General features: G+C 38.9%; 1 protein-coding gene across 18 annotated transcripts in view; it reads right to left on the bottom strand.

The window, feature by feature from the left end:
• Positions 1-11,330: 11,330 nt before the first annotated feature.
• HDAC9 (histone deacetylase 9) overlaps positions 11,331-26,070 on the bottom strand; it is a 459,669-nt gene continuing 444,929 nt past the window's right edge. For all 18 annotated transcript variants that reach the window (XM_038129895.1, XM_038129893.1, XM_038129906.1 and 15 more), the window contains one exon: positions 11,331-17,845. In XM_038129895.1, coding sequence (XP_037985823.1) covers positions 17,806-17,845 — 40 coding nt within the window. In that variant the 3' untranslated portion in view covers positions 11,331-17,805. The remainder of the gene's footprint in view (positions 17,846-26,070) is intronic.

Here is a 26,070-nt window from a genome sequence, read left to right as displayed (position 1 = left end):
ACTCACAGGTGTGTTTGCCACAAGTGACAGTGGTAAGCAATTTTGGAGTAAAATTGAGCTTCAAATACAATGAGCAGTCACCTCACACCTGCAGAACAACACACATTAGTTCAATAATCAGAAAGGACAAAGAAAATAACCTTTCTTCTATTAAAGCACAGTACACTTTCCAGAACATCTCCACAAGTTACCATCCCTGAACTGTTCCCTGACCTCACAGTATGCATTGTGTTCCCATCTTTATTTTACATTGTCAAAACAATTTCAAAGCAACATCAATGAAGCAATAACATTTGACCAAATGTAACAGTGGATGAAGTCTGCTCTTCACATTTTCTGCAAGAAATCACTGAAGACATTGTAAACACATTTTGTGTCAAAATGATACACAGAAATACAAACAATAAAAGCACAAACCTAAAATATATGGAAATATTTTATCATAGGGGATAGGGGTAGATCCTAATTAGATAAAATGAAGAAAGCAGACAGAAAAGTGGGCCAGTAATGATGCTAACAGTGCAGCTGAATGTATAATCCAGGTGATAGAATGACAGAAATGGACCAAGAAACAGATACATACCTAGAGATGCAAGCATCACTGTTGTGCACTGTTTGTTAAGTTCCCATGGAGACTTGCATTCCCCCTGTTAAGAGTCACTGTTCACTCTCCTGCAGGCATTAAAAACACCTATTACATACATACATACAAACACTCAATCAAACACCTTTGGTAATAACTCAGGCATATTAACATGCCTGTGATCGCTGCCTTCAGTAGCATGCTTTTGTTTTAATAATAAGTCCCTGTGGGAGAGGTAGGCATCCTCAGAGTTTGGACATTTGAATTCTGAGTCCTCTGGATGTCTTATTCACAGATGAGTGCAATAAATAGAGAACTATTTCTGTTTCAGTAGGTTTTGGTCAGGCTCCTGACATGCTGCATACTGCATGAACAATAATTCTAACTAAAAATCATGAACACTCATTCTAACTAAAACTTTGCTCCTTTAAACCTATTCTCAGTCCACTAGAGCATGGAATGTAAAGGATTTGTTTGGAAGAGAGTCTTCTACAAAAGCTAGGGGATTTTTGTTGATCATAGTAAAAGCCCTCAAGAACATGCATGCAGACATGATGGGATGCTGTGCTCTAGAGGTACTGCAGAAGAGAGAAGTTTAATTAAGGTTCTTTTCCAGATGCTTTCATTCTGCTCTGGTTGATTGGTCTACCTTGTCTGTATGTTCCCATTTTGAAGATCAGTTTATGTAGTCGCTTTCTTCTTGTTCCCTATTACTGTTCACAATATTTTTCGCTAGCTTTGAGTCAACTTTTTTCCTCCTTGTCATTAATTGAATAAACAAATTTTTTTATGGTTCTATCTCTCTATCTAAAATTGGTACAAAATATGATTTGAGAGATAGATTAATTAGAACCTTCTGCAACAACAGAAATAGTAGCATTGGGCAAAGCTGCCCTAATGAAAATAGATATTTTTAACTCAGGTTCTTTTAACTGCTATTTCACTGTCTGAGCAAAAGTTTCATTGTCTCTTTTGGTAGATATCAAAACAGAATAAAAGTAAGAAAAAATGACCCCTATTCCAGGTCTATAAAAATTGACAGAAGATTTATCTGTAAGCAGCTTGTTTTTGTAGGTAAAATTCACACAGATATGCTCCTAACTTAAACTCACAGGGTCTGCTTATTGCTTTAACAACTTACATTAGTCATTATTGGTGCCAGGTACCTAGAGAGAAAATGGAACTTTCCCCTCATGATTGTTTTAGAGGCAGAATAACAGACTAGGAACAAACCACTCCATCTCTACTGCCACAGAGGTTCTGGGTTTTTGGAGGAATAACTTTGGAGCAGTTAACATAGTCATCCACAGTGGAAAAAGAAACATACTCATAAACCCAAAAAGCTAGGGCAGCTCTCCTAGTCTCAACGGGTGGTAGCAGGAGGTGGTTCTAAAAGGAAGTAAAATGCTTTAGTTTATTGCAAGAGTCCTTTTAATTTCATGCTAAACTGGGATGGAGATGTATACCTAACTGAGGCTGCAGGGATCTACACTTGGAACGATCTTTGATGAAAGAAAACCAAATCCCAAGCTCAGTGAAGTCAATGGCAACATTCCCACTGACTTCAGTGGGAACAGGAGGTAGCCCAAAGTCATTAGAGAATTACTAAGAAGCTAAATTTATTTAAATGCAGATATTACAAAGTTCTGTTTGAAACGGCTTTTCATGGAAGAGATTCTGGTAATAGTAAGAGCTGACTTTGATATTTCCATTCTAGCAAAAGCATTAGACAGCTACTCTACTTAGCTCAAAATGTGCTTAAGTCATTAAAAAAACCAGGATACCACACCCAGTTTACAAAGCACAGATTCCTAATGAAGCCACTCTTCAAGAGCTCAGACTGATTTTCACAGAGAGGACTAGTTGCTAGAAAGCACAGGCGTGAATCTAGGGAGGTTTTTATTGTAAAATGTATATTTAAAAATCAGAAGACAGTAGTCTGTTTTTGCTGTTTCCACAGAACTCAGTGCATTGCTGCTGCTGCTGGCTTTGCATGTTGCATGTAAACAACAGGGAAAGATTCAAAACTTCTAATTAATTATTGTTATGACTAAAAGCAACAAAAGTTCATAGTTCTGTGTCCCTGAAAGGAAGGACTTAGTCCCTCACTCTTTCCATAGGTATAAAGGCACGGTATGCGATGTAGCTTGCCTAGAGCACCCATTTTTAGTTTGACACATAAGCCTGCTGGTGGCGAACCACCATCAGTGATGACTGATAAATAGTCCATGAATAGTTCAATAAATAATAACACTCTTGCAAAAGTAGGACTGCTTCCTGAAAAGATGTCACAAGGACGTCTGTGCAACCCCCAGAAACAACTCCTTTCTGGGCTTCAAAGTTTTTGTTTAGCTTTTCAATTTTTCATATATTTCCCCAGCCAAAGTATAGGTTAAAGTCATTTCAGGACTGCAATTTGAGGGATGCCATAACACTAAATTACATCCACTTAAATAATTACGTCTCTTTAGCTACAAATGATAAAATAAACGTATCATGTTTAGTGTGCATACTTAGCATGAAGTCACACAGCAGTTTACATGCAGAGACTTTCCCAAAGTAGCAGAAAGAAAAAATTCCTTCTGGAAATCTTTACAATTACGTTAACATATTTGATTGTGGGAAACAATAACTCAAATGAGCCAAAGGTTATGGTAGTAAAATAAATGTAGACAAATGGGAATAAAAGCTGCATCTAGAAGGACAAGTTTCAATCCGTACTTTATTCTCATTCTTAACCTCAATTAATGAAGAAGAACTTGGCACTTAAATGGTTGTCTTGTTCTCTTAGCTCAATGAACTTCTCTTTGTATATATGCCCTCTCAGAACATATACAGCTAATGAAACTTTATTTTTAGTGTCCTTATTCAAGTGGGCTACAATGAAACAGAAAACATGTGCAATAAGGGGGGAAGTAGACACTGTAGCAGGGGGTAAGAAAGAGAACAATTCTGCAGCCAAAAAAAGGTTAGACTACAACAGGCAGTGAGGACTTCCTCACACTTTATTACTTGGCCCAAGGATAAGAAAGAATATTTTTACTCTTACTAACCAAAACACTATCAGAAGTCCCACCTGTTGCTGTTTTAATTCACAGCACAGAATATATCTGTCCCTGGCTCTCCTGTGTGTCCAGTCCATGGAAGACACCAGCTGTAGTTGTATTTATCCCTGAAGCCAGAGCCTTTTTGTCCAGCTTGCTGTTGCTCACACCTTGGGACTTGCCCACCCAGAAGGTGGCTATGCACATCATCGCAAGTAACTCTCTTGCTCCTCCCTGGCTGCTGCACCCCTGTCTGCTTTGTAAAACATATTTGACGATATATCAGAAAACAAAGGGAGGAGAACACTGGAAGAGTATTGATTGTTTGATCTTTGGGAACAGTTTGCTCCCTTGGCATATTGCATGGTTAGCAGTATATCACAGTCTAAATGTGGCTCTGCATTTGTATCTGGATCCCAACTGGGCCAAAATCTAGTTTACATAAGTATTTGTGTTGGGTAATTTTAGTGATAGACTTTTTTGCTGAAATTTAGGAGGAAAACTTGAGTCTGTTTCCTCAAAGCTGCCTTTGGCTTTTACAGTGCTAGTCCAGAGCAACATCCTGACTTAGGACCTATAGCTCCAGGTAACTGGCTGAAACCTATGCCAATCCACAGGGCCCATTATGCCAGATTTTCTCCAAGCATTTCTTCAGGATCAGGCCATGCACAAAACCAGCTGGAGCAACATGCTTCTGTCTTTTCTCCTATGCTTAGATCAGCAAGGGTTTGAGAAAGACACAGCTCTGTTCCTTGCCTGGAGGGGAATGACAAGTCAAAGCAGACGTGAGAAAACTGAAATTTGGGGGTACTAAGGGTAGCTTCAATTTACATGTTGCTTAAATGCATGCTGATTAATTATCATTGGGAGAGTGAGAGAGGGATCAGGCATGGCCATGTGGCTCAGTGGTTACACACTGCCCCAGGAGGCAGGGGTGCAGTGCCACAGCAAGCAGGGTATGGCTATTAACAGCAGCTGTGGAGCTGACAGGACTATCGGACACCATCAGCAGCTGACGGGGTACTGGGGAATACATTTCATCCTGGGAATAACCACATGGCCATGTTTCCCAAACCAAGTGAAAAAACAATAAGAACAAAAAAAAACACTAAATATTTCCCTTTGTCCCCCTTCCACAAGGTTTTATATGCTTGGATTTGAAAAAGAAAAAATAAAGCAATTTGTTCTGAAGAATGAAATCAGCTTTTGAAAAAGTCTGCCCAGCTCTGCTTAAGGTCTCTGCAGGAATGGGAGTGACCGCGCAGGAGAAGAAGGGACACATCTACCAAACCAAGCAGACTGCAGGTGAACATGCTTAAAATTGTCACTGATGTGCCTTCCCAGGAAAATGGTGGAATGCCCAAGCCGTGGGTAGAGAGGGGAGGGATGCTGACAGCAATAAAGCCTTTGTGGCACATGAGAAAGGTGGCATCCTCTGAAAATACCTCTCCTGAGGATCATAACACAGCTTGGGCAGCAGAGGAGCCCAGGAGCTGGCAGCCAGCAGGATTTCAGGCAATGGTGATATTGGGTCCAAGGAGGTAGGTCTTTGCAGCACTGATGTCCTGCAACCAATTAAAACATCATCTAAAAGCATGGTCTTAAAGAAAATGTCATAAATGCCTAAAGTATAGTTAACATAGGATTTTAAAGAAGATAGTGTTGTAGTTATAAAAATCCATATTTTCCACACAATTCAGTGCATCTTTCTGTTATCTTCAGTGAACTGCACAGAGTCCTTCTGTGATTAACAACATCTCCAGATACAGGGAAATTATTACTACATTTTGAGACTGGTGAACAAGAGAAATATTCATCATACATTTTTTTATGCAGTTCATCACCAGCAAAGGGATATACTGAACCCAAACCCTTATTATAACAACAGCCTAACTCTGTTTCTACAGGTAACATCCCTCAATAATCATCATCAGTTACATTTTTAGATTCATTACTTCAGTCAGCTGAATACCATTATATTTACTGTAAAAAGTATCTTGGATAGTATATAGACACCCTCCAGACCTCACACAGGTTTGCCTCTGCTGTGGGTCAGGGATATAGATTCTAGAAATAGATGCTAGATATAGATATTATAGGCATGGACACAACTGAAAACAGAAGCCAGAGGAAAGATATCTCAGCATCAGAAAACATACTGCATGTGTTTCAAATATTATCCTATGAAGTCAGTCTACTATCCCTCACATACACATTAATTTGGTCTAAAAGTCTGCAAAGTGAAGAGATGTGCTGCTGCCAGCACTCCTGACAGGGTTCCAGCCATGTCAGGATTGCCTGACTTCCTGCATAACTCTCACAGACTGCTGCCAGGAGGTTCAGCATTAGCACACTGCCATGGAGAGTTTGCACAGCTATTACTGTGTGCGAAAGAAAGGGGAGAGCCAATGTGATCAATGTGTTTTTCCTCTATGTCCTGTTTGCCTGACCTAGCACACCTCCTTTAGCAAAGGTTGTGTCACTTAAGAAGTCAGTTGTGGAATTGTACAGCATGCAGGGCAGTCTCCTCTGGAGCATAATTTCCTCTCAATTTCTAGACATAGTTTACAATGTCCTTAAAATACTTTTAATGAAGACATACCCAGAATATGTGGAGGTGATAGGTAATACATAGTTGGGATAATTCCTCCTATATCATGCCTCGCTTCTTCATTCTGTTTGAAGCAAAAATGGGTAGATAACGTTGGACCTCAGCAGACACATTTTGCTGTGATCTGATCTGGTCTTAAAATTTTCTCTGAGCTGCTCAGATAATAGCTGCTGTTCATCTCACAGTTCATGATCAATTAGTAGGGGCAACTGTGGAGTTTTCTGGTCCTTTCCCCCTCACCTCTGGGGTTTATTGTGTATGAGGTTGGGCTTAGATTTTTTTCTGAGATTTTTTTCTTAAATTCTTTTAGAGGGTTCTCCTCCTGCATCTTATCCTGATTCTGCAAACAGATGAAGGATGTCCCAGACCATTTTGAGTCACATCCTACTGCTCTAAACTTTGATGGTCCTGTCACTGTGGATCCTATGGGGACATGGTGCATAAGCATCCATGCAAGTCTCATTATGCTTGAAATATGGCCCCACTTGTCTTCATCTTCTTGGCTTCCCATAGGAAAGAGCACAACACCTTACACTTCCTAAGAGAGTTTTAAAGGAAGATGAAATCTAAACTTACAGCTAAACAACAGATATTCTGTGATACGTACCACATCCTTCCTTCATATATTCATTAAGATGCATAAACAACTGTATATAGGAGGATCCAATAAAATGCACCTTGAAAAGTCATTAACACCACTCAGAGGAATTGTAAGTAGGCAGAAGATTGAAGCAGATTTGAGAAACCACTTGTTGAAGCAGGTTTTTACAGCTCAGCTCGAAATGTGGCATAGGGCTTTGCTTTATATTTATTATTGAGGGCTTGGTGCATGCAGCATGTGCCTGTTCTCACCTGTCCATTCACTGAATCGGTGTTGCTTGGTAATAAGGACCACAATATCTTATGCTTACAAACATTGCAAGTCTTCAGGTAACTTCCAAATTCCCTGAAGTCTCATTTAAAATGGATCAGTTGTTATCCCTTACACAAGTGCAGTATTTATCGACTTTTTTTTTGTTCTTTGCAATCTACATCAGCCAGCGCATCTAGCAGGGTAAAGAAAAGGTCTAGTTCCTTGTGCATGGATTGTTGTACAACCCCAACTGTTCTCTGTTTTGTGAAGGTCATTTAAAAATGAGGAGTGAATAAGAGAAGTAAAAACACAAAGAAACTACAGGATGTGATTCATAAAAATCCCACATCTCCTCTATATGCTCAAACAGTCTTCTTTGAAAAAATAAATAAAAGGTTTTGTTGTTTAGTAATGTTCCAGTAAGTAACACACATGCCAGAGAACAAGCAAGCTCAAAACAATGAGCTAAAATTAGAAGAGGCAGATTCAGCATCTGAAGTCACAAATACACACACTCTAACTTTATAATGTGAAAGCATCTGGAAGAAATATAGTCACATGGACAGTCTGGGTGCTGGCATAAGGACTGTAGCTCTGAAGATTTTTCCGTCAGCTACAAGCTCTTCATGGATCCTCAAACAACACTTTTAAACCTATCTGTGAAAAGAGGCAATGACTGGACTGCTTCTGTGGCTGTTGTGAGTATAAAACCCTGGGTGTTTACAAGGAACTTGGATTTTTGTGTTGAGTGCCACTGAAATAAAATTATTTCTTCAAACCACTCAGCTGTAAAAAGTGCTCAGAGTAATTCACTTTGAGCCATTTTGCTATTCAGAGTAGGTCTATTTCCAACTGAAATTGAAGACAAAGAGACGTAGTGTACCCTAGTACTGACCATTTGTCAGCACTTCAGTATCAATAAAACTTTTTTCTCATAGATTTTTTTCTCCTAACTTAAAAAAAATTTCTGCATGGCACATGCTTGCTAGACATGATCAATTCTCAGCAGACCTTACCAGCTCAATCAATAAACCACTTACATTCCCATAAAAATCACAGAAGACATGTTCAGCAGCAGCAAGAAGCAGCAAGTTCCACAAAGAGCCTGTGACCAGGACTGCCCTTCCATGATGTGCCATCAAGCAGTAACCAGAGAGAGAGTTACTTACACCTACAGTGGAGAAAAGGACAGCAACCATGGCTATGGACAAATCTTGGTATTACAAAGAAGATTCAGGTGAAGCTGTCTGATGCCACTCTAGATTTACATTTCTGGTTCAGATACAGGCTCTAAAGGAGATAACATGAGCTATTGTAGGTCAATGAAGATGAAAAGACTTCATTGCAAGACAACAACACTACACTGTGATGACGCTTCTCATGAAATAATTTTGGACATTTTTAGGGAGAACTGGAGTACACATATTCTTTTTTTAAGTTTTTCAGCACTTCTTGCTTTTTACAGATGTTGCTGCAGCTGTTAAATTACGTTTTCAACTTCCAGTATGAACCCAAACATCCCCTCCAGGCAATAGCTCAAAAGGAGCCAGGACTGGTTCCTTCTGGCTCAGGTGGCAGAGACAGAACTGCTCCCCATCAGATGTAGTGACAGACAATACACATTTACATTTCAGCTGACATAATATATACTTCTATACCACAACTTTGAAGGGAGAAGGAGAAGAAGCTGAGAATTAGAGAAATCAAATGCAGGATTATTTATGGGCTTGTTTTCTAAGAATCAGTTGCTATTTTTCCTGCGATATTCAATAGGTAAAACAAAGAATTGTCTAATTTATCCCTGCTTGTAGGTCAAATTTAATGAGACTAGAATAATTATAGACTAGACTCTAGATTATCTACAAATGTGCCAATAAGGTTTTCAAGACTAATTACCTAAAGTACAGAGAAAAATATTAGACTTTCAGTGGTTGTGTTGCTTTACACAGCCAAAGTTGAAGGGCAGCGTTTAGACAATGAATGGAAAGTTGAGAAGAAAGTATTACAGATTATGGCAATTATCTTCCTACTCTTTGCTCCTGTGTAGAGACTGGCAGAATTGCATACAGTTAGGCTGGGCCTCTGCCACAGCTAATGTGGCATTATGGAAAACAAACCTGTACTGCCTTGGGGCAACATAAATATTTTTAATGTATGCTTTTACCCTGATTGATTGATTGATTGGTATTTTGTTTTGATAATAACTAATAACTTTATTACAGACTAATCTTTAATTAAATTAGACATCTAAAGAATGATGCATTCAAATGATATAACCATCTGAATGGTTTTATAATTATATTGTTTGTACATAAAAAAATACCACAGGAGAGGTAATTTAGGATCTTACCAGGAATGTTCTACTCAGTTATTAACAATCTATGAAGACTTTCCTGTGACAGCCATTAACAGGCTGGGTATTTTTCAGCAATATGTGGAGAGAGAAGTTCAGCCAGAAGCAGCATACAAGCTAAGAATATAAATTTTGCACAAAATCCTGGATTCATGCCCTTATTCATCTTCTAGTAAAGTACAGAATTTCATTTTGGGTTTTTGTTGAACTTGTTCCCTTTAACAGGCAACCCCGGAAAAGGAATTGTGAACAAAAATTGTGAAACCCTACTTTACAAGTTTCCAGGAGGCCTGTATGAATAAAGAACTGTACATGCACACTGTGACAGAAAAGGTAAAAACTAAACTTTTCTCTTTAAAAAGAAACAAATAAACAAAAAGGATTTCTAGCACACTGAAACCAAATTCCATAATTTTAATATCCGTCTCTTTTTATTTGTCAAGGAAAACAGAAGGAAATAAGGAAGAAAAGCAGTGGCTCAGCATATATTTACTCAGATTTATCTCACTATTTACCCTTTCTGACAAAGAGCCATCCAACTCTCGCTACTCCTTTTAAAGCTGCCAGTGGAAAGAAAGATTTTTCCTGGGGAGGAGGATCTCCAGGGGAAGCAGTGAAAAAACATGAGAAGAGGAATCTGAAAGAATTCACTCCCACCCATCTACAGGAGATTCCTAGAAGCATTTTCAGTCTGCAGGTTTCAAAAAAACCCACTCAACTTCTCAAAGGCAAGGTCAATTCTGGCAGGTTGATTTTAAAGCAGCAATGGTGTCTAGCTGGAATCTCTCACAAGGTTGGAATGTTAGAAGTAGACCCATGAGAGAGGTTTTAATGTACAAAATGCAGGTGAGGCAGCCAGAAAGACATGATGAATGCAATTTATCCCAGGGCTCTGCAATTTATCACAATGGAATCACAGGAAACAAGCAAAACAGAGAAGTAGATAGACTGGATAGATTGAGATTCTCTGTGCATGGAACTTCTTTGAAATATGCCAAGGAGATTACACGTTACATGTTCAGATTTTCAAACAGTATTTTATTGATGGAATAGGGCTGTGTGTTTGTAGGTTTGGAGTCCTTTTCCCCAGAAAAGGAAAAGATGTGTTATTCCAAAGAATGAAAAAAAGCTAAAATTATAGGATGCTGTTTTTCTTCACTTGGTTTTAATCCCCTTCTGGAGCAGGACTGGATACGTGCCAGGAGGTAGGGGTTTCCATGTGCAAACAAAGAGCCTGTACTTCCCAGCTAGCCTCCTCTCTGCTCAGTTTTCATTTTCAGGTGCATGAAGGTCCACACACAGAAGCAATTTCAATCTGTGAGCTACTTTTGACAATGTGCAAGTGATCAAAATGTGCTCACAGCAAACACACTCCTTCCTCACTCCCCTGCTTTTGTGGGTGCCTTTCCCAAAACAGGTCTGTTCTATCAAAGTAACAGCTCTGAGTTTTACAGCAGCAGCGCTGGAGCAATACCGCGACCCAGAGCATTGCTGCAGAGTGCTGGGTATTCCCCACCGCCCACAAAGTAGGGGCCTTGCAGCTTTCCAAACAGTGCATGTACTATTTAAATTGCTTCACTGGGAGGAGAATTATGTGTTCTGCAACGCCTCAGGACAATGAGCCAAAGGAACTATAGAATATGAGCTTGGTGTTAGAGCTGGAGCTCTGCAATGCTCTGCTTTGTGTGTGTTTTAGCCTGCTATGTAACACTACTTTTACATTAACATTTGTGGTTCCTTTTTTATGCACTCCAGCTTCACCATGCTTCCCCCTTTATATTTTAACAGTCAGAATCCTATGATCCAACCAGGGTGGCATGTTCAGAGCTCCACTTCTCTTTCACACAGATTAAAAAATAAAACAGGCAAAAAAACTCCTCAGAGTATTGAACTAGCTTACTTCAAATAGCTTTTATTAACACTAGGACAAGACTATAGCCAAAGAATTATACAAAACACAAAACAAAAGGGATTTTAACAACTTGGTTGAAGACTATTTCACGCCAATCCAATGCTCATATATCTATAAATAACAAAGTTCTGGAGCACAATATTACTTAACATTACTCATTGGATACTTGAAGATACAAAAATGTATCAGGAATAATAACGATGGTTCCTTTTACTCTTATGGAAATATTACTATTGACCTTTAAAAATGTTGCCCTTTGGGTCAGTCCCACTGATGCTTTATCCTTTAGAATCTGCTCTGCCTGGAAAGACAAATTACAGATAAGCTTTCAGAACTCTGAGCAAAAGGACTGGTTTTTATCATGGAAACAGATAGTAACATCAATTTCCTATGAAAAAAATAGACATTTTAGCTGTGTATCCCTAGACCAAAAACTCAGTCTTGTATAAACCCATGGCAGTAAGCTTGCTTTGAAAGCCTCAGTTATGACTTCACCAGGTATTGCTTTATGCTTTCCTACTGCATCCTAACTTGGAATATTAAGCCAATCATGAAATTTAAAATAGCAGTAAACTTAAGCAGCAAGACACATGAGTGTGAACCTGTTCCCCTAACACATGACATATACACGCTCAGGAAGTCGATAGAATAGATCCAGCAGAGTCAATTTTCTTTCAGACAGACTTTTCTAGGAGCAGAACTGGCACTTCATATCAGAAAAAATTATGTGAGGGCAAGCTCAGATCTTTTACCTGGGCTTTCTATACAGTTTTGTGTGGCTGGGTGCAGAGTTTTGGTTCCTCCTCTAGCTGCCTCCCAGTTACCCAAAGCCTGTTAAAGGGATTTAAGTGGTCTTTGAATCAGGACATCCCATGGCTCTGCTACTGCAAATGTGCCTCTGGCCATGCAGGCGTTGGAGAAAAAAGGGGGAATGTGTGGAGATCTCGGCACAGAATCCTTCTGACCACACAGCACCAGTGCCACTGCTTGCATGCATCACTTGTCTTTAGACCATCCCCACAGACGCATGTCTCTGTCACAAATCACAGCCCTTATAAATGACAGCCCAGCTCACAGAGTGCTAATTGACAGCCAAAGAGCAGCATCTTTGATGGTGCAGAACAATTTATATTTTGCTGTAATCTATGCTAACATTCTTAACCACAGAACATGGCACTGGAGCAGGATGAAGGATTGTGCAGAAGAGACATAACTGAGAGTTGCTGGAACATCCATCCTTTTTGGTCTTCACTTTCTGTAGTGTGTGATTTACCAGAGATTAGAACTGAGCTAGTAACAAGATCTCATGGGACAAAACCCTTTCAGATCAAGTGAAAAAATGACATTGTTAAAATCAAAATGGGTTTCTTTTGAGGTTAGAGAGGAATGTAAGTTTCACAATTTCTTTTTTTAACAGTCAGCAGACAGTCAGCTAAATAGTACTCTCAAAATACTGCTGCAGTTTGGATCTGTTACAAAAATGAAGCATTTAATTGCTTCGAGAAGTGACAAAGATAAGCTATTCTCATTCCCACACCAAGGGCAGGGTAATCTGTCAGAAACCAGACTTTTTTCAGATGGTTTTCTATGTGTTACAAGGGTGAATTCAATTACAGGTACAAAAACAAAGCGAGTGACATGACAAAGATCTTAAATGATAATTTAGAACCCAAACTCCTTCAAATACAGGATAAAAAGCAAGTAGAAGAAGCTTGATTTAAAAGAGATCCTTTCCTGTGGCAGGTTCCATACACCACATCCCCCCTCCCCAGGTACAGATTCTGTTTTACTTCCACATGGAGTCAGTAAAAAAAAAAAAAAGTATAATGGTTCACAAAGCTCTATTGTGACCTTTAAAAATAAAACAACCATGCACTGCTATGCTTCTGGAAAAGCCACTATTGAGGAAAAAAAAATTCCCCTATCAGTCATGTTATGAAATGTCTGCTGGGGGCAGAGAACTTCTTGGGCAAATGCACAGCACACACATCAGCACACATGGTGGCTGCTGCTGCTGCTGTTGCTGAGGAGAGAAAATAGCCAAGCCAGGTTCACATCTGCATGAGTTTAGGCATGCTGGTGGGACAGGAGTGGCATTTCCCAAAGAATAAGCACTTGCTGAACACCTCCTTGCCCCTGCAAGCTAACAGGAGTTAGTTGTTTTACAGCCATCAGTGCCTTTGGAAAAGTTCCCTCTAATTCTTTGTCCCAGACACATTGCCCTGAAAGTGTCCTGCTGTCTGTCTACAAAAATTAGTCAGTCTCTACATTCTTGTTCTCTACAGGACCTCTGGTGTTGGCTGCAGCAAAACCTTTCTAATATTTCATCTCCAGTTATGCCTCTCAGCTTTTCAGAGAGGCTGCACTTAGATAAGACACCAACTAAAATACCACATACTCCAGAGAGGAGTTTGTTTTGCCACTTATATTCAGCCTGCAGCATGTTGTTAACTTTTTTTTTGCAAAGTAAAGGCATAGCCATCTTTATTTGCATAACATTTTCCATTTCTTTTATGGTATTTTTTTAAGATAGCTTAATGATTTTACTTTTTTCAGATTCAGTCACTTGGAATTAGTTGCTTCATTTGCACTGAAAGAAAAATTAGGAAGGTTAAAAGAGGGGAATAATTCTGTCATCTTTACACTGGCAAAATTCCCCACAAACTTTGATTACCCACTAGAAATGTTGCCTGAAAGAGATCATATAATCAAGCTGCAAATTATATTAAAACCAAATGAGCATATGCAGAATTCCTCCACAGAGTCCAAAAATGAAGTGCAAGACACTCATGAAGATTTCAGCAGTTCTGAGATTTGCTGTTCATTGCTGTTTTTACTCCAGCCCAGGTAAGAGCCTTAAGCTGGATAAAAATTATTCTTTTCTTGATCTCCTGAGTCATGTCTCTTTTTAGTTTTCAGTTTGTACTATGAACTGAAGGACATAAGAATACAAGAAAAGTATGAGAAAAGTATAGTAACATAAGAAAAGCTCAACTGAGCTTTATACTGCATTCCTAATGCTAGAGAAGAAAATGATCTGGAGCAAGCATGTTAGTGGGACTTGCTGCTGAGGCATCTCTCTTTCTGGTGGTTGGTGACTGGTGCAGGAGCAGAGCACCAATTACTTCAGGATTCCCCCATGAGGCAAAGATTTGCTACAAATGGCAGTGCCAGCCTGGGGTGGAGGTACCGTGGGATGTCCTTCTGCCTGCCTGCAGCTCTTGTACCACGACGACCAGGCAGAGGGTCACCCTGGCTCCGAGTGCTCCCTGCTGCCTCCTCAGCTCCACCTTCCCCATGGAATCACATGCAGAAACCACCCTCATCCCATTTTGTTCATGCATTTCAGCTCAGTTTTAGATGTAATCTAAGCTCAGACATAGATATTTTGGTAGTCAACTTGAAATATCTGGGACTGAATTTTCAAAGGTGTCAATCTCTCAAGCCTAGTGGGAAAGGTCTGTGGGAGACATGAAACTTTGATGTCTCCTCAAAAATCGGATTTTTTTTACATTTGAAACACACAATTCACGAACCTTTCTGAAATTCTTGCAATCTGTTGTTGAATCCAGTTAAAACTGGGCATTTTTAAGAGTGTCTATGTGAATATTTCCTTAGAACTATGACTAAAATTGCTGGAAGATATTTTAACTCGAGTCCATGGGGAGCTATTGACAGTAATAAAAAATACTGTGAGAAGAAAACAGCAGCAAGTGAAACTGCCCTCTCAGAAAGCCCAGGTCTGCTTTGAAGGAAGTGTTGATATTCACCATAAGCCTCAATCATTTCCCAGAGGGCTGTAAGATGCCTAGGAATGACATAATCAAAAAGCAATGGCGTTCTTGACTTAAAGGGGAAAAGAAAAGCAGGGTCTGATCCATCTCCCATGGAAATCAAAGAGGACTTTGCTATTGACTTCAGTCAGAACAGACTTCTGGACACAATCTGTGTGCAGTTTATTAGCACACTTGTTTATCCAAATGATCCTAACTTCAACGAGCAGCATGACTAGATATCTGCCTGGGACTACATCTGTACTAATATATAAGTGTGACTTTATAATGTGGTTTAATTCAAATTATTCTGGCATTTAAAAAGCATTTCCAGCTAAAAAAAAAACAACTTTAGCTGATTTGCACCCCAGAAGACATACTTTGATTGGAAAAGCTTGTAACTCACATTTCAGGTTGCAATTCAAATACAAGTTCATGCAAGCTAAGCACACAAACAGATTTTAGGGTTAATTTTAAAATGATGTTACTATGCCCTCAATTAAAATTTTGCAGCCATGATTTCAAAATGTGAAAAGCTCTACAAATTACCCAACTCATCAGCTATAGCCCTTGGTTTCCTTGAAGGGAAATTTCTTTGATGACCATAACAAAATCATAGTAAATGGAAAGTAAGATTGCCATCAGAAGTCTGCTGAAAATGCAGGAGGAACTCCTGATTGCTTTAGTCATGTGAACAACCCCTTCAGAACTGCCCAGAGTCAGGCAAGGTGGCTTACACCAGGAGTTAATTTAGCCTGATGGGACCCTTTGCATTACTAAAACGAGCATGGTTTTGGCTTGTAAATGGGGGGTAGAATTTTATTTCACGTTCCAAGGGTCAGAATTTTATTTCCCTTTCTAAGGGGTATACATTCATTTCAGAGTAAACCTTTCAGAATAAAAGTTTACTCCACATTATAGGAAATGACAACCCTTTTTTTAGATTTCCCTTTTCAAAGCATGCCTCAGATTTCTAACTTGTAGTGGAGAGCTTTGGTATAAGTAATAAAAGTCTTTAAAATTAAAATGCTAATCGTAAACAAACCCAAATGCATGAAAGATATAGTCTGACTGCATAACAAAAGAGAATTATATAATTCTATTTGAGTGAAATCTTTCATCTTTGATTTACAGGTTTGAGTCTGCCTATAACTGAAACCATATTGTTCCATATCTTTCATATCATTGCCTTCCCCAAAATCTTGTTTTAATTAAGGTTCCTTTCAGATTTCAGAATAAAAAGCATGACAGTCTTCACTTATGGCTTTAATATATATCCTTTTTTTCTTTTTCTTTTTTGAATTTGGCAAATATATAAAAAAATGAACATCACTTGCTTTTAAAAGCTGAGCAAGCTATCAAATACTGCAAGCTGAATACTTCAAGGTATCTCCTGGGGTTCATTAGGTGAGAAGGTTGTAAACAAAATAAAAGTTACTGTAGCAGAGTTTTGTTCATTTGAAGTACTCTTACATACATGCCCCATCTCTCTCTCTCTCTCTGACAGTAAGGCAACACGTGTAACAGTTTAAGCGTTCATTTTCAGCTAAAGGCACAACTCTATGTTACGTTCTCAAACATGGAATTAAACAGCTAAAGTCACATTGCAGGGAGATCTTGCTGCACTTTGGGGATCTAAAATAAAGCCTAAACCCTTTGAAGCTTTTTAAGTAACATCAGTTCTCTTGGTGCAGGACCACATAAAAGAATCAGTTCGTATTCACAACACAACCTGTAAAAAAACTCCCACACAACCTCCACAGAAACACCTGAGCTTCAAATGAGCTGCACGCAGTTACTGAAGGTCGCTGCTTTGGAGTCAGAACGCAGGAACATTTCAGAACAAACCAAAAACACGTTTGAAAAATTATCCATACTTGATCTCTGCTGCACATATGGTGAGCGCTACTGTCAACTACAGAGGGTACAGCACTTTTTCTTAAAGGCAAAAGATCATTTTAGAGAATCATGAATGTGTTTTCATGATAGAAAAGATTACATGAAATGGAGAGGGATGGCCAGGAATAGGGAAAAGAAAATAAAGCACCACCAAGCACAGTACTTCAGGGGATTTATAGTACAATAAGAAGTGCTTTCCCTTTAGCTAAAATCCCTCATCATAATTTAAATGCTTTTCACTTATTCAGCTAAGAATTCATTACAGGAGGTTAAAAAATGGCACATAAAATAAGGGTGGGGTTTTTTTTCTTCATTACACGGAGCAAAGAAAACAAATTCTATTAACAATTTAACACAGTATGAAAAAAATTATCCAGTAAAAAGTGTCAGAAAGTGATTCACGGAGTTCACAGAGTATGTTGCTGGCTGTTGCATTTCTCATATCTATAATTTATCATGTAGAATTTTGCAATACTCTATTTCACAATTCGTGTTGGTGAGAGGGTCAAACAGCATTAAAAAAGCATGCTCTGGGCTCTTTCTCCCAAGTCCCTTTTACTGTAACTCTAGAATTGTGGCAGTTACATTTAAGGAATCTTTCAGGCTCTTTCAAGTCCATCCAAAGAACAAGTGAAGCTGCTACTCTGAGTTTTGTGCCCAGTGTTTATGTTCCATCTGATCTGTGCCACCCAAGAAGCAGACAAGACATGTCTGAGGGTGCTTTGGGGGATACACAATGATGTCACCCACAGGAAATATCAGGGAGGACTTGGCACTTCACAAGGCTGGCTCTTCTTCCATGGGCTCACCAGCAGCTCTGTAAAAATAAACAGGCAATCAGAATACGGCACAAGAGTACACAATGACATTGTAGATTTCCATGCATAATCAAAGCTGATTTTTCAGCTCTCTCAGATGTTTATTTGTGTTATTCAGCTATCCATAAATAGAGTTTCTTTCCTAGGAAGTATAAACAAATGTCAAGTGGAAAAACATTTTAGATCCAAGCAATCACCGAAAATGTTCCTGTTTATATTAAAATATGTCAGAATATTTTATAACATTTTGTCCAGAAATGTACATGCTTTGTGTCAACAGAATAAAATAATTTAATGAAAAAAATAGCTGTGATACTTGTATTTTACAAGGGTTTGGAGCTAAAAATACATACATTAATTTTTTTCAAGTGCACACCATTAAAGCAAAATTGTTCACTAGTAGCCAAGTAGTGTTCCCTCTGAGGTTCTTCTCCAGTCCCCTAGTTTTTGATTTTGTATTTTCATAAACACATTGCTTGCCTGCCTGCCTACAACTTTGGAGACTAAATCCTGAACCTGATCAGCAGATTGCTATCAAAGAAAAATGATCTAATAATTATATTAAATCAGGTTATATCTATATCTTTTATATGGAAACCTCTGGGAAATTATCACCTTAGGCAAAATGAGCTCTCTAAGACAACCAATAAGAAAATGATGAGGACATATATGCTGAACTGATTTCAAGTCTTGCAATTCCTCATATCTGACAAGCTACTGCACTTGAGGAATATGATGGCAATTATAAAATGGGAAGCTTCTGAGATCATGGAGAAAATTCATTATTGAAGGGCAAATAATTTGGACAGAAACCATTTTTCATCTCAGTCTGTCAGCCTTAAGAAGTACTTTGAAATAGTAACTTCAAGCAATTTTGAAATCAGGGGAGAAAAGTAAATGTAAATTAATAAATGAGATGTTTACCAGTTAATTCTTGTAAACCAGCATAACAACTGGCTTCAGTGAAACATTCCTCAGAAAGTACAAATTCATGAGATCCCATGGAAAAAAAATAAGGGAGGCTTGCTTGGGCTTTGATAGTTTATTCAGCAAGGAAGCCAGAGAATTTTAAATTAATCTGGAATATATTAAAGTCTTTCCCAATGAAAAAATCAGCAGTATGTCTTTAAATTATTTTACACAGGTTATTCCTTTCTGATTTGGAATAATCACTGACAGTAGGTTGAAAAATATGCCAGGTGAGTGACATGTGAAAAAGATGATCTTTTTCAGACTAATCACTTTCCAAAGGGTATAAACTCTAAAAGATGATTGATCTATAAATCTCAAATCTTTAGTGCCTCACCACATGGTGGAGGATGTTCCCTGTGTACAGTAATCACTGCGGCTCCCTCATTCCTGAGCAGTGAGGTGAAGCCCCCTTGCACTCCCTCTTTTCCCCCTTTTCCTTTGTTCTGGCTTGCAGCAGAGAGCACACAGCGGCAGCCAGGGTGAGATGGAGCCCTGCCTGCTGCTGAGGTGCTCAGGTGCAGTAAAACATCACACACCAGGTGAGGAATTCGTAGGGTGTGGTGCTGTTGTGCCGACCACACACTTCCACTTTCTCCAGCCACTTGTGGAAGACCTGAAAGTCCTCTGGCACAACAGAGAGGGTAAATAAACCCATGTTAAACATCCAGAACCTTATGGGTCTGTCTGGAAAGAAGATAATTTGGAAGCAGATGACAGCTCAGTTTTTAGGTTCTGCAAATGAGAAAAAATATGTATCAATAGATTTCAGGTGTGATTGGCAGATCAGGAATGAGTGAAACTCTGGAAAACCTCTGGAAGTGAGAGTAGGGGTTTGGACTATTCATAAGAACCTTCATAGGGAAGCAGTGCATGCAATAGTCTGTTCACATGTGTTTGACTTCTGGAACTGACATTCTCATGAACATAGTACAGTTGAGGATCTTATATAGGACTTCTTTCACTGGGAAATTTTTCACTGACAACAATGCTTCTGACGGCCAGGAGTAGCCCTCACTGATCTCGAGTGTTATATTCTAATATATTCCAGTATATTCCAACAACAGGCCAAAACTCTTCACCAGCCAGAACATAAGCACTTATAATAATTTTTACATATAAGTGCAGATGCAAGGTCCTTTTTAGGAAAGGGACATAAGGTTAGAGTGCCATGGCAATCCACCTCTTTTCTTGGGTACTCTCACAGTCTTCTTCAGTTTCCTTTTGAAGATTTATGTGTATGCTTTAACTTCTTTTTATTAGTGTCAGAGAAGTCACTGGATTTATCCAATGGTTTATCATTAAAAACATTTATTTTTATGCGATAACGGCTCAGGCCTCAGGCTAGTTTTGTGTGAGAGCCAGTACTGTTTTGGGGCCAAAGGACAGAGAGAAAAACACTGTAAATCCCATAGCACTGAGCAGAGAATCGATATATACCCAATCTGACAAAATCAAAAGTTGTCAAAAGCAAAATCGAGGGGGCAGAGTCTGACAGGCCAAATTTGTGTTACTTCAGCTTTGTCACTGTGAGTTACCTCAGTTCAGTCAGTCCTTCTGCAGCTGACAGCAAGTTGGCATAAAAACATAAAACAGGCAGAACCCCCATCCCGCATTGTATGCTCAGAGCAGTTCCTCGAGATGCAGCTGTGAGCTCAGGTCTGATCTAAACCAGTTCCATGCAGTCAGCAAATTCAGAAAGACACCAATTGAGATTGTAATGATTATAGAACCACAACTGTGATTTTTCTCTAAGGCTTCACTGTGGCTCATTTAAACTGCAAGCTCCTAGGAGCTGAGTCCTCCTGCACTCACTTTACTTTGGTGTGCTTTGAAGAGTGCTCATCTCTAGCTCTCTATATGTAGAATTCTGACTATGGCAGAATGAAATAGTCTCTTTGCAATTAATTCTAAACAAAATGGTGCTGTTTAAACCTTCAAACAAAATAAATAGATGAGGCAAAAATTTAACCATATGAATAAAATCTGGCAAAACAGGGGACATCTTAAATATTGTTCGATGGCAATTAAGAATAAATTTTATTTATGAGAAAAATATTAAAAGTAATTGATATCCACAATTTTTAAAAAAAGTAATATTTAAGAACATAGATAAACTCTGTACATCACGCAAAACCCAAAACATTTCTCTTACCTTCTTTTTTAAATGAGCATTACAGAGAGTCCTCTTAGCTAAATTATCACACACACAAAAATAAAAATTCAAGGTATGTTTCCAAGGTAGGAACTGAACAAAAGATAGATTTTTCTGGCATGGTATGGTTATTTTATGCCATAATCTGTTCCTAATTTAACTCAGCTGTCTCAGGGAAGATCGTTGTAATTGAAAAGTGATCCTTTGGTAGCAAAGAGCTGGGGAAAAAGATACATTTCTATATCATGAAGGTGATTTGGGGAATGTCTAAAGACATTAATAAGACATCCTGAGTAAGTGTATATCCTAGTATAAATGGACTTAGTATGGATCAAAGAGAAAGGAATTAAAAGGAAAAAAATATCCCAGTTTCAGAGCAGAATAAGGTAACTGTAGATATACTCTCAAAAAAGGAAGTAATGTCCAAACAAGGCAAATTAAATAAAATATAAACTCTGGCAAGTTAAATGTAAATCCTCCATGAAGCAAAGAAAAGGAAAGGCTGAAAAGCAACATATTAAAGGCATAAAAGCTAATAATAAAAAGATCCTCCAAATACATCAGAGGAAATGATCAAAGCATAAAAGGATCATCAAGGAAGGTAGACCACAAAAGTAAAATGAACTATTTATATCTGGGTTCACTAGAGATGTGTCAGTGAGATTTTATTACTTGCAGATGAACTATCCTAAACTGAATCAGTGCTAGAACAAACTGATACACCAAACATTGCCAAATTTCTAAGAGCTGATGATATTTGTCTGCTAAGTTCCAGGGAAATATGATTAGGAAGTTGTTCAATAAATAGTTATTTCTTGATATTTCTTCATATTCTCCAGCTTAACTCAGCAAGAGGTAGAGAAGACAAGAAAAGCAATTCCCATTTTGGGAACCACAGGTGGTACAGTAAGCCTGTATGGCAAAATTGAAAGCAGCTACAATCAGTGATGAAATTAGTAGGCAATAGTCATTTGGGTAAGAGTTAGGTCTTAACACTTATGAAGATGGCAGTCTTTTCAATTTTGTTAAAAGCTTCTGAAGGAAATTAGGGAAGAGGGATCAAGTGATTTTCCTCTGCAAAGAAGGTCTTTTATCCAAGTGCTTAGAAGAACCTTGGTTATTGAAAGAAGGTCCTTTCACAGATTAACACTGCATCAAAAGCAGGAAACACAGAATAATATTGGTGAATTTTCATCATGTAGGAATTCTCCAGAGTATCTCAAAAAGACTAGGCAGATTACAAGTAGATTTAGGTGATAATGTTTGCTGATGACACCAAATTGCCAATACTACTGGGCTCTAAGGCACATAGCAGCATTTCTGTAAGGAGAAGAAGGCACACAACACAAACACAGAATACACAAAATGAGGGAGGACAGCTTTAACTGTTTTAACAGGGATGGCTATGACTGAGAGCTTGGAGTTAATGGCAGAGGAGCAGAAAGCCACAGAAACAAAACATCCCCAGTATTAGCTACTGTGTAAATTCACAATGTGTCCAGGACCTAGAGTCCTGCATGCAGTTCTTACTCCATTCAAAGGAACTACAAAGAGCACAGAGAGGAGCAAAAATGATCAAAGGTAAGGAATTATTTCCATACCAGCAGGAATACAGAGTCTTGGGAAGCTCAAGTCTTTAAAATCAGATATGGGACAAAGACTATGAAAAAAACTATGGTTTTCTTTCTCACAATACAAGACCTAGGGGTTTCCCAGTGATTTTACTGGTTAATTAGTAAAAGTAGTGTGATGCCTGATGAGGCTGTGGGGTTCACTACCCAAGTGCTTACCCAGAGGTGTAAAAAAAGGTTTTGAAAAGTTTATGCCAGTGTATGTATCCTCAAGGCTTTTGCACAGGATGGGTCAGATACAGCAGTTAAGATCTATCAACTCACCACAGCAAGGCTGGCTCTCAGCCTCCTCTGCTCCTGGTTCTCTTCCTTATGAACCCACCACCAAAGGATGAGAAGGTGAGCAAGATAAGAGTGTAGGCTGACCTGGGAAAGCTGTTCTGCAGTTCCTGAGCCAGGAATGGGATTGTAAGCCCTGTGGAGTATGGCCAGGTATGTGCTGTGTACTCAGCACAGCTGAGGTAGATATCCAAACAGTGAAATGACAAGTGAAACTTTATGAGTTGATAGATAAATATGGCAAGTGACCCTAAATGGTAGCTAGCTGTACCCCATGATTCAACCATTTGCTCTAGTATGTAATATAATGCAATTTAACTGAAACTGCAACTGGTAGCTCTGTAACACTAAGAATAAAAATTATAATTTGTTTTCATTTCCATTTGAGTAAAATCTATGCTCAGCTGAACCAGAGCCATAAAGTCAAATTCTGATAAATGTCATTCTCAAGATTTACTGCTTCCTGTAAAAATAGTAAGGGCAAAAGATCTCTCTCCACACCCCTTTTTTTTTTTTTTTTGCATTTTAAGAAGAAACATTCAGAAGAAACATACAGAAGCTTCAAGGTATCAGGGACAGCAGAGTACTGAATATTTCACAGCACAATTTCTGAAACAGATGTCTGGCTAAAGCAAAATTCTAATCAGCTAAATCTGTATCTCAGATACATAGGGAATAAACAGTTATCAACACACAAAAGTTCTGGTAGTTAGAAATATTTTATAGGGCATGCCTGTTCCTCTAATTGCATCTCTATTTAAATCTCTGTTAGCACCATACATGTTTCCTATCCTATCCACAAACTCTTTTTTCTATATCTGTACTCTTCCAAAGTCTGTAATCGAGATTCAATTGGACCTTAAGATGCAGAGTTATGCTTTGGTAAAATAAAACACCAAAAGTGTAGCAGCTTTACACGCTTTTCTTCATTTGCCCTGCCAGAGAAAATCAAATAAAAAAATAATCGGCACTGTCACTTGAAGAAAAGAAAGAAAGAAAGAGAGAAGAAAGAAATAAAAATACTTTATATGGGCCTTAGCCAGGAGCATTTTATCCATCAGTGGTAAATGAGTCAGATATGAGTTGGCCAGGAAAAGAACTGCTTTGCCCAAAATCTGAGTTTAAAGTGAGTCATCTCACTCCAACACCAATATATCCTCCAACATAACTGGCCAGAGTTTCCCACAAAGAGACTCTTGCTGCTGCTCTTCATCTGGAGGCCTGACCATCCAGAGCTGAAGTCGACAGGATCTCTGCCATCGAATCAGTGAAACAGGCTTAGAGTTGCAGGCCAGAACTATCAGGCTGGCTGACCGTGGTGGGAATTAAGAGGAAGCAAACTGACTCTTGGTGTAAGGAAGGAACCTTTCAGGCTGCCCTGTCAGCCACGGTGCTTCCTGTTCTGCTCCCACCCTACAAGCAACTTTCCCAAATGAACACTCAACGCAAAAGCTTGCAACAGGTCTTCAGAAGGTGACCCCATCTACACCAGTAGGAGGAAGGGCACTCCTTCCAACAGAGCTTTAGACCCCACATGATTCCCCACATCCCTGCTGCCGTCTGTTTGCCATAGGATGTGTCTGGAGAAGGTGCATTGCATATATGGTCCTTTATTACAACAAACATTTAAAAATGTGGAGAAGCAGAGCTGAACTCGTGTCTACATTACTGCTGTTTGTGTTGGTATACACCTATGAAATGAATGGTGTGCTTATGTGAAATGAAGTAAATTATACAGAACCCAAAGCATGCAATGTCTCAGACTCACTCCCTGGACATTCCATGATGGATTTTCGCTCACACTCAAAGAGCAGCCAGGTCCTCTCAGGTTTCCTCACAGCTGAGGACTCTCAAAATCCAACTTTTATGGGGATCACTTTTGATTCCATATTGTTGCTTACATTCATAAGGAAGAAAACAAAGATAATGATGCTCAGAAGCCTCAGAAAACCTAACTATCAATTTTGGTCCAGTGGGACAGCATTTTTCTTGTTCTGTCACTCTCTAATGGCAACTTGGCTTCATGTGACTTCTTTGAGGGTTACAAGTGTAGAAAGAGATTTCAGGACGCATGAGTACGTAGGCTTCTTTTTTTGTGCTGCTGACAAATGTCTGCAGCACCACAGAAGATATTCCAAACGAAGTCATTTTTCCACAAAACAATTCATCACAATGGATTCATCCCTACAAGAGTCCAGAACTGATGAAGTGTAATGAATCTGGCAGCCACATGAATTCCACTTGTGCACATTTCAGTACATCCATTTTTTGCCATGTTTCTCAGTGCTGCCCTGAAATTCTGTTTTCAGAATGGGTGGAAACTGCCACAGGTTATCAGTTGGTAGGTAATAAGTACAGTAATTAAGTGCAGTGTTAGTCAAAGGGTTATTTTGTTCAAATCATGTAGGAGTAGCATTTGTTCTTGGTAGTTGTAGTTTTGAGTGGAGGCACATAACACATAAAAATTTTGGTTATTCTCAGCAATGTAAAAATACACAAAATTAACCATGCCCCTTTCCAGACAATTTATAGCTTTAATTTGCTTCACTGCATTATTTCCAATACTTTACCTAAAATTATTTACATTTCAGAGCTATGCACACACAAGTGGGATTTTTTTCAGTCCCTAGCTAGCAGAAGTGTCTTGTAACTGTCAGAAACTTGTATGAAAAACTACATTTTTCCTTAGTCAAGCACTGATTACCACAGACACAAATCAAAAATACATCTTGTGTTCATCATGGATTCTCCTCTAAGCTTTTATGAAGTTGTCTGCAATAATCCTAGCACAAGAATAGCCATGGCATATTAAATATAATTACAATTGGAAAGGTAATTATGAAAATACTGTGAACTTTACTAGCTAGCTCCACTCCCTGTGTGTCCCTTTGAGCCATGCCTCAATTCTTTGACAGATGAGTGTTGCCACTGTTGTGAGGGATGTTCATTGCCAAACACATCCACAGCTTTGAGCATTGCACTATTCCCCTGGGTGCCTATCAGTTCAGTTCTGATTAAAAGACACAATGCAGGAGGGAAGAACTGAAGCAACTAAGAAGCAGTCACAATGTAGGAGCCATGGATCTTTCTGGCTCCCCTCCCACCACTGCTGTCCTTACCCACAGCTTCTTCCTTTCTATACTGTTGTTCCACAGCCTGATGAGCTGATGAGTCTCCTTATAAGGCTTTT

Source organism: Motacilla alba, chromosome 2, assembly GCF_015832195.1.
Source record: "Motacilla alba alba isolate MOTALB_02 chromosome 2, Motacilla_alba_V1.0_pri, whole genome shotgun sequence".
NCBI lineage: Eukaryota > Metazoa > Chordata > Aves > Passeriformes > Motacillidae > Motacilla > Motacilla alba.
The sequence above is the reverse complement of the archived record's forward strand: the minus strand, read 5'-3'. Positions and strand labels throughout refer to the sequence as shown.